The sequence below is a fragment of the Microtus ochrogaster genome, chromosome 22, assembly GCF_000317375.1.
Source record: "Microtus ochrogaster isolate Prairie Vole_2 chromosome 22, MicOch1.0, whole genome shotgun sequence".
Taxonomy (NCBI): Eukaryota; Metazoa; Chordata; class Mammalia; order Rodentia; family Cricetidae; genus Microtus; species Microtus ochrogaster.
In genome coordinates, this window is record NC_022023.1 from 2,576,265 (window position 1) to 2,590,288 (window position 14,024).

General features: G+C 49.3%; 2 protein-coding genes across 3 annotated transcripts in view; one reads left to right on the top strand and one right to left on the bottom strand.

The window, feature by feature from the left end:
- The window catches only part of Rsf1 (remodeling and spacing factor 1), a 102,488-nt gene extending 99,656 nt beyond the window's left edge, over positions 1-2,832 (bottom strand). Inside the window, exon 1 of the mRNA XM_013350117.2 lies at positions 2,366-2,832. Within this exon, the coding sequence (XP_013205571.1) occupies positions 2,366-2,549 (184 nt within the window). The 5' untranslated portion in view covers positions 2,550-2,832. The remainder of the gene's footprint in view (positions 1-2,365) is intronic.
- A 159-nt stretch (positions 2,833-2,991) lies between these two features.
- The window catches only part of Aamdc (adipogenesis associated Mth938 domain containing), a 15,538-nt gene continuing 4,505 nt past the window's right edge, over positions 2,992-14,024 (top strand). Inside the window, exons 1-2 of one of the 2 annotated variants that reach the window (XM_005357546.2) lie at positions 2,992-3,082; positions 11,504-11,653. In XM_005357546.2, the coding sequence (XP_005357603.1) occupies positions 11,522-11,653 (132 nt within the window). In that variant the 5' untranslated portion in view covers positions 2,992-3,082; positions 11,504-11,521. Of the gene's footprint in view, positions 3,147-11,503; positions 11,654-14,024 lie in introns of both variants that reach the window. The other variant, XM_005357547.2, reaches the window with a different exon arrangement.

Below are 14,024 nucleotides of genomic sequence, written 5' to 3' on the forward strand. Positions count from 1 at the left end.
AGACCAGGCTGGTCTCGAACTCACAGAGATCCGCCTGCCTCTGCCTCCCGAGTGCTGGGATTAAAGGCGTGCGCCACCACCGCCCGGCTCAGAGAGACTTTTCATTTGCCATGTGTCTTGAACAGTGTGACATTAATTAACAATTATTCTTAGATTTTGACACAATCTATTATCAATCCTTAGCAACTATATCAATGGCAATGCTGTGGCTGAGGCAAATGATTCCTTAGTCCAACTTCTGTCGCGTTTTTGCTTAGCTGATGGCCCAAAGCTCAACGCTAGATATATCAAACCATCCTCTTCCAGTACTAATACAAAATAAGTACACTGGTCAAAATTCAGGGGAACTCAGGCTTACCTGCTATTCAAACTGCAGTGGCACCCATGCCTGCCTCTTAACTTCGTCCAAATAAATTCTAAAAACAATTTACCATCAGTTTCCCTAAAATTCTCACATTTTTCTCTCTGACAAATAAATTACTATTATTTCTAAAGAATCCTAAAACTTAAGGTATCCTACTTCACAGTAACTATTTCCTTCAAAAAAGAATGTAAATATAATTTAATAACGAAATTAATACATCAGAAGCTTAATGATTAAAGAAATTCTGCAGAAAATCTTAATATGAAGTCCACCAATTTCATAGTTTTAAAAAATTAGCCTTTTTTTAGCCAGAGAGAGTGTAAAAAATGCGAACTGGTAAAGAGAGATGTATCGGGCACGGTGGCAAACGCCTTAATCCTAGCACATGGGAGGAGACAGAGGCAGGAGGACTTTTAGGAGTTCCAGGCCAGCATGATGTGCAGAGTTCCAGAGGCAGACAAAGCAACACTGAGACGTTTCTCAGAAGAGACAGGTGAAGAGCAGCTTAAGAACCGCCTTAGGGTTAATCTTCGATAACATAGTACATTACGCATTTTCACTACAGGTTACTTTGAAGAACTTCATACTCGGGCCTTTCCCTAGCTATGTAAATCCATCATATCGGGAACTTCATTTTCATAGAGAACAGAAAATCGACTCTGCTTTCTTAGAAAGGTCATAGCTATCATATCTTGTAAACTACCCAGCCCACCCTGGTCATCTACACTCAGATCAAAAGAAAAAGAATGGGGGTGGGGGGGCAGAGAAAGACCTATTTGGAAAACGTTTCTTCTGCCAAGGGCTGTACTCAGACAAAGGCAATGTTCGGAGTACACAAATAAGCCTTCTCCGAGGGAAATAAAGTGCTAGAAAAGGAGCGGCATGGATTAGGATTAACAGGGGAGAAGAGTGTGAGCGCTCGGTGCATGAGGGCTGCAAGCCGCAAGCACAGCGCTCGAGATGCTCCCGCAAAAGAACCAGCAGCAGGAAGTTTCAATGGGGCCGGGCAGAGCATGCGCCCTGCACCCGCGCGGTGGCCTTATGTGGAAGGAGCACCACTTGCGAACACCAATAATAGACCAGCGGCACCAGAGAGAGAAACATGAGCAACAAGCACCTTCTTCAACTGTTTCTCCTACCGTCTGCGCCCCTCCTCCAGCCTACAGACTAACCACCCCACCCCACCCTGCAAATGGAAGAGTGACTTCTTCTTCCCCTAAGCCCTGTTGCCGCGATAGGGGGAAGGGAGAGAGAAAAGTGGGGAGATGCTTTTCTATTATTTTGGGGGAGGTGGTGAGGAGGAAAACTATGGAGGAGGAGAAATTAACCCTTGCCTCCCCAGAGTGGAGAAGCTGAGCTGACTTCATTTCCCTTCCCGATGAGGGACTGGGAGAAGCCCCCTTCCCTGAGAGGAGAAAGGAAGGAGTTTGGGGGTTTAGACCAGCCCTCCAGGGCACGGGAAGAGACGGGAACCGACTCTCTCGGGGGAGTTCCCACCACAGGGAGAGTGGAGTGTCCGCCGGCCCCCGCCCACTCAGGTGGAGTGAGCCGAGGGGGCGCCAGGAGAAGATGGGCCCGGCCTCCCCGGAGACAGTGGGGAGGATCGGAGGGAGGAGGGGAAGGAGAAAAGCGCAAGGCTGGCCGGAACCTGCTCTCCCCTTCCCCCGCCACCTAAGGGGATCAGAACTGGGGGGGGGGCCCACACCGGCGCGGGGGACCCGGCCCCAGGTCGTCTGCCCGGCACAATGATCCCTCCCGGGCCCCGGCCCCCACCGGGCCCGCGACGCCCCCACCTCCGTCCCCGCGGGGCACAGTGGCCCTAGAGGGGGGGCCTCCGCCCCGCCTCCCCAGCACCCGGGACCCCCCCCTTCTCCCCGGGATCCGCGGAGGGGAGCCCGGTCCCTGGAGAAGGGGGAGCCGGTCGCAGAGCCCCGGGAGGTCTACGGAGAGGCAGAGCGCGCCAGGGCCGCTTCCCGCCGGGCGTTCGGGCCGATCGCTCACCTTCTCCGTGGCCGATGTCCGGCGGCGGCGCCTGCAGCACCCGCTCCAGCTCGGGGAAGGGCAGCTCGGGCAGGTCCAGCAGCGGCCCGTAGCGTTCCAGGAAGGAGCAGACGACGGCGAAGTTGGGGCACGAACCCGGGCAGCCCGGAGGAGCCATCGCCGCCGCCGCCGCCGCCGTCGCCATTTTGAACTGGAGGATGGAGGAGGAGGGGATGGGGGGGAGCGGCGGCGGCGGGAGGAGTTCGGGGGGGAGCCGAGGGCCGGCAGGGCCGCCGTGCGGACGACAGGAGGCGCTCGATCGCTCTCTCGAGTGGACGCCCCGGCGGCGGCGAGCGTCTCAGGCCCGGGCGCCGCGATCCCACAATACCACGCCGGCCCGGAGCAGTCGAGAAGCGCGTGCGCTAGGGGGGCCAGAGAGGCACTCCGGGGCCTCCGCTCTCCGCCCTCTTCCCGTCCCCGGCCCTTGCCGACTTCTTCTCCCCTCCCACTCCAGGGTCGCCGCGGCCTCGTGTGACAGGGGGAATGAAAACAAGGGGAGCGGGGCGGAGGGGCGGGCGGCGAGCCCGGGGGGCGGGACTCTCCGGGACGGCAGCCAATGGGGAGTGAGGGGCGGGGCGCTCGGCTAGCCTCGCCCCAGGCCTGGGAGCTGAGCGGCAGGGAAGAGGGAAAGCGCCCGGACTGGCGGACTCCGGGAGCCGCGGGGAGCAGCGGCGCTCCGTGAGTGATCTCCGGGACCCGGGGACGGAGGCGACCGGGAGAAGGAGGGGAAGTTGGACGGAGGGTAAAGAGAATGGCGGCTGGGAGTGCGATTGTGGGGAGCGGTTAGGGAAAGTGGAGGAAGGTGCGGTTGTGGCGGGGTGCGGGACCGTGGAGCAAAGTCTCTCGGGAAGGTCGCCGGGGGCTCTTGCCCTCTGCGGAGGGTTGTGTGGCTGAGCTGTTCCTGGGGAGACGCTACACAGGTCTCCTCGCCCCAGGTAGGGCTCCCACAGACAGACCAAAGTACAGATAGCACCAAAGTCCAACTTGGTGAACCCATGAGTTTTATTTTTACGGGAGTATGTATGGATGAGGGTTTACGTACAGGAGCAGAAATGACTCAAAGACAGCTGCATCTGTAAGGCACACCACAGCGCGGGTGACAGCTCCCAAAGCTGGGAACCCAGCATGGGTGACAGATCCCGAAAGCTGGGAACCCTGCACTGGTCACAGATCCCAAAAGCTGGGACCCCAGCACAGTGACAGATCCCGACAGCTGGGAGCCCTGCACGGGTGACAGCTCCCAACACCTGGAGCACCCTTCACAGTCTGAAGACCGCTCAGCAGGTTGGGGAGTAGTGTGGTTTCCCAGAGACTCTGCTCTGAACCCCTTCAGCTGATGGTTTCTGATTCTTCCAGGCAGCTGGTCTGATCCCAGAGTCTTCTATGAAGCCCAGCTTCCTTCAGTCTGAGGGGTGTCTCAGCTTTTATCGCTAACTCTGGCAGGGAGGGACCTGGTGAATCTGGCCGGTTTCAGGGACTTCCTGCCTCGATTTTTGAGTTGTCTTACTTTCCTGTTTAAAGAGCTTCCTTGCCTAGTGGAAACTTACACAATATTGAAGCGCACGAATCTCAACAGAGTCCCAGGGCTAACCAGTGGGGAATCATTAGTGAGGAAACACACACACACACACACACACACACACACACACACACACACACACGACAGAATCTGAGAAACCAAGCTCTACTGGAGGAAAGACTCTGGGCTCAACTCAGGCTCTGAGAGTGAGCTAGGACTCTAAGTAGACCGTAGAACGGCAAGTTTGATAGGAAGTCGCGTTCCATTCCACTGAGGAGTAAGATGTAACATTCTCCCAGAAAGAATCCCAGTGCTGCTTGGGAAACAATGTATGTATGCTAGCAGCCGAAATTTTGGATTGAGGCACACCTGAGTCCTACTCCTAAGTACTTTATAACCTTCTGAAGTTCCTCCATTACTTCAAACATCCCTAAAGAGAAGTGATAGTATCTCCAGCATGGATAATTCCCAATAAAGTGGTTAGTGTAATTCCCTGCCACATTGTATGTACTTTAAAATACACTCACTCCTTTAATCCCAGCCAGTGAGCAGAAGCAGAAAGAGCTCTGATTGAGGCCAGATAGGGCTACGTAGTGAGAGTCTGTTTCAAATAAACAAATCTTTCTTGTTATCAAAAAAAGATGTTTCAGTAGGGCAGTGGTGGCTCATGCCACCACTTGGGAGGCAAAGGCAGGTGAATCTCTGTGAGTTTGAGGCCAGCCTGGTCTACAGAGTAAGATCCAGGACAGGCGCCAAAATTACAGAGAAACCTTGACTCAAAAAAATAAAAAATAAAGAAAAGATGTTCCTATCATTTAAGTTGAATGCAGCGATATTTAGCCTACAATTTTTTTTACTTTAAGCCAAAGTTCTAAAGGTATATTTAAAACTTATGTAATATCTACTACCTAAATATTACCTAAAGCTAATATAAAGCAACATATATTGTAAATCATATAAAATAAGAAAATGACTAAATATAGATTTCTTTTTTTTAAAGATTTATTTATTTATTATGTATACAGTATTCTCAGTACTCTGTCTGCAGACCAGAAGAGGGCACCAGATCTCATCACAGATGGTTATGAGCCACCATGTGGTTGCTGGGAATTGAACTCAGGACCTTTGGAAGAGCAGGCGGCGCTCTTAACCTCTGAGCCATCTCTCCAGCCTATATAGATTTCTTTTAATGGGCAGATGATTATGCCAGGAACATGGAAAAGGGCTTCAGAGATGATCATTGAATTTTGTTATACATTTCCAGGTAAAAAGAGGGAAAAATCATAAAGGTCTGTATCATTTTCATTACCAAAGAAACTTGTTTTTTTTTTTTTTTTTTTTTTTTTGGTTTTTCGAGACAGGGTTTCTCTGTGGTTTTGGAGCCTGTCCTGGAACTAGCTCTTGTAGACCAGGCTGGTCTCGAACTCACAGAGATCCGCCTGCCTCTGCCTCCCAAGTGCTGGGATTAAAGGCGTGCGCCACCACCGCCCGGCAAAGAAACTTGTTTTTAAAGAGAAAAAGATTTCTCTGAAAGAAAGTTATTACCTAGAATAATGATTCTTTTACGATATCATTTGTGTGTGCAGAGTTTTGTGCCGTATGCCTGGAGGTCAGAAGACAACTTCATGGAATCCCTTCTCCTTCCACCTTTTCTTTCTTGGTATTTTGAGACAGGATTTCTCTGTGTAACAGCCCTGGCTGTCCTGAAACTTCCTCTTGTAGTCGAGGCTGGCCTTGAACTCACAGAGATACACCTGCCTCTGCCTCCCGAGTTCTGGGATTAAAGGTGTGCGCCACCACTGCCTAACTCCTTCCACCTTTAATGAGTTCGAGGCAGCCCAGTCTCCAGTGAGTTCCAGGACAGTCAAGACTACACAAAGAAACCCTGTCTTGAAAAATCCCAGAAAAGCATAGGCTTTGATGCTGTCGTTTTTCTTTGCTATACTTAATTCACAGCCTTATCCAAAGGGGACTGATAACTAAGGCTGGGGCTTCTGCTTTTCTAATCCAGACTGGAGTTGAGAGCACAGGCCTTGGGCATCTGAAAATTAGATCCATCCAAAGATAAGAGATGTCCTGCTACAAAGCAAAATTAAGGTCGTGCTTTCACTAAGTCTGTTGTTGAAAAACAGTAAACAGCACACGCCCACGATACTGTTGCTGTTTGGGGGCCTACACACTGATGTGGACCACAGAGTGGCTAAGGCATTAGTGGCAGAGGAACCCCTGCCCTGAGCCTCCTCCGAAGCACGCCTCTGCCCTCTGCCGTTCTTGTTGTCCAGTGCTGCTGGTGAGCTGCAGCAATAGGGTATCAACACAGATACCAACTTATCCCAGCACGCCACTTTCGTTTCTATGTAGTCTGTGTTCTTGCTGCCTCATTCTTAAATATTTCTAATATGCCCCCAGCTGACAGCCGTAGATTCAAACTGTGACTCATGACTCATTGGCGTGTTTTCACCATCAATTTAGTGCGTCAAGATCAAAATTATACTAAAAATGAAAGAGAATTTTTAAAAAGGGAAATAATGCAGTCAGTCTAGGGGTCCTGAAGTGACACACACAGTCTGGGGTCCTGAAGTGACACAGTCTGGGGTCTGAAGTGACACAGTCTGGGGTCCTGAAGTGACACAGTCTGGGGTCCTGAAGTGACACAGTCTAGGGCCTTGATCAGGTCATTTTTTTCTCCCAGTTAAGGAATTACAAGGCAGGAAAAACCTGAAGTGCAACAGGTAGCAAGCAAGAGGGAAATCTAAACACCACCGACAGAATCAGCAGCTGAAGAAAGACTTTGAGTGAGGGTTGGAAACACACACACAGCAGGCACAGAAAAGAAGCATGCCCCCATAAAGCAGAAGAAGGACTCAGGAAGCTGAAAAATGCAGTCTCTGTGTGTGCTGGGGAGGGGGGAAGGGGGCGAGGAGGAGGGTAAAGCCTCTGAAGAGCCTTCCTCCCTAATTTAGGATTGGTCAGTTTGTAGGAAGCTAGGACGGTTGACTGAGAACCTTTGTGAAGCAGGTCCTGAGCAGGCCTTGAACTTGTTGGGCCAGTCCCTCAGCAGGGGGCCTGCTGTGAGAGAAGCCTACGGGGCCTGTGTTCTAAGCTGTGGGGCTTTTGTTCCAGTCAGAGGTGAGAAAGACTCTGGCCATCTTGTGAATTCGCCACCTTTGTTAACTAGCCATGGCCCCCTCCCTGTCTGTCTGCCTACCAGGAGGTCCATCTCCTAGTCTCTCAACAGGATCCCAAAATACTAAGCATAAGTATTGTTTTGAAGAACCAGTCTGCCTCCATTTTAGGTTTAAAAGTCATCTTTTCTTTTTCTTCTTCTTTAAATGAGCATCTGTGTGTTGCCTCCATGTTTGTCTTTGTGAGGGTGCTGGATCCCCTGGAACTAGAGTTACAGACGGTTGTGAGCTGCATGTGAAAACTTGAACCTGGTGCCCTGGAGGAGCCTTCAGTGCCCTTAAAACCCTGAGCCATCCCTCCAGCCCCCTTAAAAAGCCATCTTATAGTAAAAACAAACTTGGCTCATTCCTGTTTATGACTAAGTCTGTTTCTCAAGGACCCGGCTATGCGCTACCTGTAACTTTAACTACAAATGGTTTTTGTTCCAGGAAACGGCAACCATGTTTTTGTGTCAAAGCGTTTTTATGACTGCCTGTTACTATTACTACCTTGATTCAACCACCTTGCAGACATGCCTTTGTTTGAGCAGGTCCTGAGAACTAACTCTGCTTATATTCTGCTCCTATAACCCAGTCAGGGTGCCCACCAAATTCCTCAACTGGAAATCTCCTACCCCGAGCTATAAAACCTTGTCTTCCTCATGTCCAGCCTCTTGAGCCCCATCTTAAGAGGAGGAAGCCCATGTACGTGAATAAAAGACTTGTTGTTTTATTATTATTAATTAAAGCAAAAGATCACTTTAATTAATTGTTTGTTTTAATTAATTTAGCCTTGATGATTTGGGTCAGTGTCTCCTCCCATCTTTGGGATTAACAACTTCACAGTAATTATATACACAGTAACTAATGGAATTTATCCCAAGCATACAAAATTTGCTTTTTTTTTTTTTTTTTTTTTGGTTTTTTGAGACAGGGTTTCTCTGTGGTTTTGGAGCCTGTCCTGGAACTAGCTCTGTAGACCAGGCTGGTCTCGAACTCACAGAGATCCGCCTGTCTCTGCCTCCCGAGTGCTGGGATTAAAGGCATGCGCCACCATCGCCCGGCACAAAATTTGCTTTAACATACAAAAATCAGTCTCTATATTACATCATATTAACAGAATAAAGAAAAAGGACCATTCATTTCAATGGATGCAGAAAAAAAAAAAAAAAACTTTGGCCGAGTGTGGTGGTTCGTGCACACCTTTAGTCCCAGCTAAACTCGGGAGTCAGAGGCAGGCGGATCTCTGCGAGTTCAAAGCCAGCCAGGGCTACAGAGAGAAACCCTGTCTCTCAAAGAAACTAGAGTAGCAACTAAGGAAGAGCCAAGAAGCCCTCGTTCCTATTTCTATCAAACTGAATGGAAGGAGGAAGCCACTACCTCTTTAGTGCAGAGGAGATGGAATCAGGGCAGTTGATGGACTTGCAGAAGAATGTCTGTAGTATCCAGACAGTGTGGTGAGAAGATGGGCTGACGGACCAGGTTCCAGTCACCACTCTCTTCAAGGTGCTCAACCTCACAGAATTACCGTCCATACCAGAAAATGGAAACTGTGGTCTGCCCCTTGCAGTATCCTGAAATTTGTTCATTGTTCATGTTGATATCATTACATTAGGATATATTTTACACATTGGCTTTTGAGCCATGAGGAAGGATGTTTAAACATTAATTTCAAACCAGAAGGATTTCAAACATCTTTGTAATGTTTGCTACAATGTAAATGTAAAATTGGGACTGGAGAGATGGCTCAGTAGTTAAGAGCACTGGCTGCTCTTCCAGAGGACCTGGTTTTGATTCCCAGCACCCACATGGCAGCTCACATCAGCCTGTAACTCCAGTTCCAGGGGCTCTTTGTCCTCTGTAGGCACCAAGCATGTTCATGGTGCACAAAAACGCATGCAGACAAAACACCCATACACATAAAATTTAATAATAATAGTAATGAGCATGGTGGTACAGACTTTAATCCCAGAGTTCAGGACACAGAAGCAGGAGCATCTCTGTCAGTTCTAGGCCAGAGTGGTCTATATAGCAAGTTTCTGTCCGAGTTCTGGTCCAGTCATGACTACATAGTGAGACCCAGTCTTAAAGAAGTGCAGAGAAGCTTCTGGCTTGGATCTAGAAAGCTGGCTGGGGATGGCTAGAGAATGGGGAGAGGGCAATAATACCAAAGTGACCCACACAGGACACAGAAAAGCTGGGGCAGATGGGCAGTACTCCAGCAGCAGCAGCAGCTACCTCAGCACTTCTGGACCTCGGGGTGGTGGTTGTTATGTACAGCCTGGGGTGGGAGTCAGCTACTCTCTGTAGGAAACAGGAAGAAGGGAGAAGGATGCTACCTACCATTGCTAGTATGCACACTGATCAGTCGTCCGTCAACACTTGGAGAAGACTTTGCCAATTTCCCAGGAGTCTGAGGCCTTGATCCCTGTAAAGGCTGTACATTCAGAGTATCCCACACTCGGCTTCCTCCTTTCCCTACAGACAGGAAGGAGTTAAATAGACGTTGGTGCATCAGATAAGAGTGCCTACTGCTCTTGCGGAACACCCGGGTTTGGTTCCCAGCAAGCCAAGTGTCTCACAACCATGTGAAACTCTAATTCCAAAGGCTCCAGTGCCCTCTACTGGCTGCTGTGGGCTCCTGCATGCAGGTGGTGCAGTTTGCTCGTGCAAGCCTATGCGCACACACATAAACAAAGATAAACCCTTTTTTTTTTAAACAAAGGATAGGGAGTAGCACTGAAATGTGTGTGGCTGTAGAAAGGGCCACCTGAGGGTGTAGCAAGGTGACCATTTGCAAGGCATAAAAAGGTCTCACCGTGAACCAACCATGCTGGCATTTTTATCTTACATCCTGGCTTTCCAAAGTGAGAGAAGAAAGTTCTGCCATTGAAGCCACCTGGGGCATTTTGTGTTAGAAGCCATAGCACATGTCTCAAGGCACAGATACAGGCATCCTCTGCTCACACCAGTTTACTATTTCCCATAATTCATTTTGCTGCTCCTCAAAAGTTTTCTTAGGGACAGGGACAGACAGCTAAGTGGATAGAGGCTGACCACCTGGATTCCATCCTGGGATCCCACGAGGTGGCTGGAAAGAAGCAGGTCTAACCTCTACATAAACACGATGTGACTTGCACACACAGACCGTAAAAATAATATAAATTTTTTGACGGGTCTCACTGCGTGGCCCTGGGTGGCCTCAGCTGCCTCCACTGACTGCTGAGGGCAAAGGTCACACCATTATGCTCAGTAGTTTTAGGTTTTAAAAAATTATCTTGTGGGGCGGTGGTGGCGCATGCCTTTAATCCCAGCACTTGGGAGGCAGAGGCAGGCGGATCTCTGTGAGTTCGAGACCAGCCTGGTCTACAAGAGCTAGTTCCAGGACAGGCTCCAAAGCCACAGAGAAACCCTGTCTCGAAAAAACAAAAAAATAAATAAATAAATTTACAGATGGCAGGTGATAATGGTTGAAAGTAAAGAACTTCCTTTGGGTGACCTGCCCATAGTTAGCTTATCATGGCTGGCTCCCACAGTTGCACTTAGGTGCCTACAGAATGTGGATAGGGGACTTCCTGGGAGCTGGGAACTCAGTGGTATGTATAAATAGGCACTTAGTAGTTTTAATTGCAGAGGGACAAGTAAATGTTTAATTTTCAAAAGCAAGGTGTTGAGCTTTTTTTCCACTTTAATTATTTTGTTTTGGTTTCATTGTTGTTTTAAGTTTTTTTTTAAAGATTTGTTTGTTTTATGTATATGAGTGCCTTTATGCCAGAAGTAGGCATCAGATCCCACCATGTAGTTACTGGGAATTGAACTCAGGTCCTCCAGAAGAACAGCTAGTGTTCTTAACCTCTGAGCCATTGCCCCAGCCTTGGCTGTCCTAGAACTCACTTCCTAGAGCAGGGTGGCCTTGAACTCTGCCTAGAACACCACCACACCTCACTAAATCTCCATCTCCAGACTTTATCCTGAGGGTTACCTCTGGAGTCTTTAGAATACTTGTCATCTCTGCTCTCTGTGCTTTCATGATTCTGGATCCCAAGAATAATGTCTATGTCTTAGAGAAATGCTCAGTAACCGGGCAGTGGTGGCACACACCTTTAATCCCAGCTCTCAGAAGACAGAGGCAGGTGGATCTCTGTAAGTTTGAGGCCAGCCTTGTCTACAGAGTGAGTTCCAGAACAGCCAGGGCTACACAGAGAAACCCTGTCCCAAAAAACGAGAGAGAGAGAGAGAGAGAGAGAGAGAGAGAGAGAGAGAGAGAGAGAGAGAGAGAGAGAGGATTTACAATGGGGTAAGAATCTTGTTAGAGAAGGGTACCTCCTGTGGAGAATTGGGGCATCTATCTCTGGATTTTGGAGTGGTTTCAACGTTCCTTAGTGACTGACTTGGCACCTTTTTCTTTAACTTCAGATTGCAGCTGGGTTGCTGATGGCTTCCCCTAAAATTGCTTCCCTCTCTTGGGGGCAAATGAAAGTGCAAGGCTCTACCTCAACCTACAAGGATTGCAAAGTATGGCCCGGAGGCAGTCGGGCTTGGGACTGGAGAGAAACAGGAACTGAGGTAAGATTCTGTGATGAGACTGGCTGATGCTCCAGTAGGCTGACCAGTGAGATTCAGTGCTGAGACTGGCTGACGCTCCAGGAGGTTGACCAGTAGGCTGCAGTGATAGATTGGCTGACCTCAGGAGGTTGACCAGTAGGCTGCAGTGATAGACTGGCTGATGCTCCAGGAGGCTGACCAGTGAGATTCAGTGCTGAGACTGGCTGATACTCCAGAAGGCTGACCAAGTAACTTTGGACCTCCTCTTCTCTGCCAAGAATGCTCATCACCTTTGAACTGCCCCTTTTGAAGTACATAATGCAAGGCTGAAAGCTGGTTGAGAATACCGGCTACTCTTCCGGAAGATCTGATTCGATTAGCACTCTCAGGCGACTCACAACCACCTGTCACTCCAGCATCCATGATGGCGTACAGACATACATGTAGGCAAAACACCCATGATGGTGTACAGACATACATGTAGGCAAAACCCCCACTCACACACACATAATAGACTACACAATGCAATGTAATGGACCCAAAATTCCACTCATATTCATGAACTTGTACAGTTGCTATTCTCGGAATTCTGGGATATATTTATTAACCCCCAAGAGAGCCGCTACAACCATGAACAGCCAATGCCACTTTCTCCGTCTGCACGTCCAGCTCCTGGAATGACTTTTTATTTGTTTGGGAATTCAGTCCTAAAGCGGCAAAACTGTAGGCCAGATCAGGCTACTGGCTTGGTGTTACAGGAGGGGCCACTTGTTGGTTCCTGGCCACTTAGCCCCAAAATAATCACACAGAAAAATTAAATCACTGCTTGGCCCATTAGCTCTAGCTTCTTATTGGCTAACTCCTACATATTCACTTAACCCATCTCCATTAATCTGTGCATCACCACGAGGTTGTGGCCTAACAGCAAAGTTTCAGCACGTCTGTGTCTGTCTCCAACAGTGGCTCCATAGCTACTCTCTGACTCCGCCCTTCTTCCTCCCAGCATACAGCCTGCCTTTCCCCACCTAGGTTTGATCTTCCCTGCCATTGGCTCAAAGCCGTTCTTTATCCATTAACCAATAAGAGCAACACAGAGACAGAGAGACCTCCCACACCAGCTTGGTTGAGAGGAAAGAGACCTAGACACACATGTTGAAGGGAGAGGTGGGCATCGGGACTTCCAGCTCCTTTCTGACGTGGTTTGCCCTCAGAACAAAGCTGTATGTGGGCCTGGCGATCCTGTATTACAAGTGCAGCAGGGTTAGGCCAGTGCGGTTTGGGTCTGAATCTTATGCACTGCCCCACAGAATCCCTCATTCCTGGGCATGCCGGCCATGGGCAAGCATGCAACCCGCCTTGTTAGTGAGACGGTGGGAAGGTTGCTGACACTCAGGGCTCCCATAGCCGGAAGCTGGAGGGAGATCACTGTGGAGAACTGTGGTCAGAAGTTTCACCCTTACTGTGGCAGAAAAGGAACCAGGGCCCTGGGAGAGTCGAGATCCGTAGAGAGGCTGTCACTCAGGCCAGGGACAATGAGAACACAACCCAGAAAATATCTAGAGGGCATAGACTCCCGCCATCCTTACCACAGTGCAGCCAGCGACTAGTATGCCTACTATCCATGCAAGCCTGTGATCATGCAGAGGGAAATGGTTCTTTGAAAGTTTAATTTAGCCATGTTTCCTTTTCAGTTTAATCATAAAATTTCTGAGCCACAAAGGATGAAATCTCCTCTTGTCTGGCTGCTCTACTGGGTAGCAGTCAAGACACTGTGCTACGATTATTAGCTTTCCCCCAAGAAAAACTTGAGCTTCACAGTCCTGGGCTGTGTGATAAATGCCTCTTAATAGAGAACAGAACCCTGCTCTGTGGGAGCCTAGGTTGCCTTGAGGACCTGGAAGCATACAGGAGCTGAGGGCAGGTGGAAAACAGCACCGCTCCAATTCCAGGTTCCCAGAGAAGCTGAGAGTAATTGCTGCCTGCCTGGATCCACTGGCCCCTGCTGTTATCCTTTACTGCTAGGCACAGGACACTGTGGGCCTGCAGGTCAGCACGGCTGAACCCGTCAGTGCGTTTCACTGATGCAGCAGCTCCGCAGGGCTCCCCACTAGCTCTAGTCTGACTGCTGAGGATCACAGTGTCGCCGGCTGACAACCTCCCTGCACTTCCAGCCGCCAGCGGTCCTGTTTCATGATAGCCGCTGCCCTGAAACAACGTGCACCCCAAGAGTCGGGGGGCGGGGGGGGGTCGTGGCTCTGTTCAAAACAGTTGCGAGTCGTTGTTAAATGAATTTGTCCAGGAATTTGCATAAGTGCATTTATTTAAGGAAGGTGAAGTTCTCCAACCCTGGCCTGTAATTCTAGTAAATGTTCACTGTGGTCATAGCTCCAGG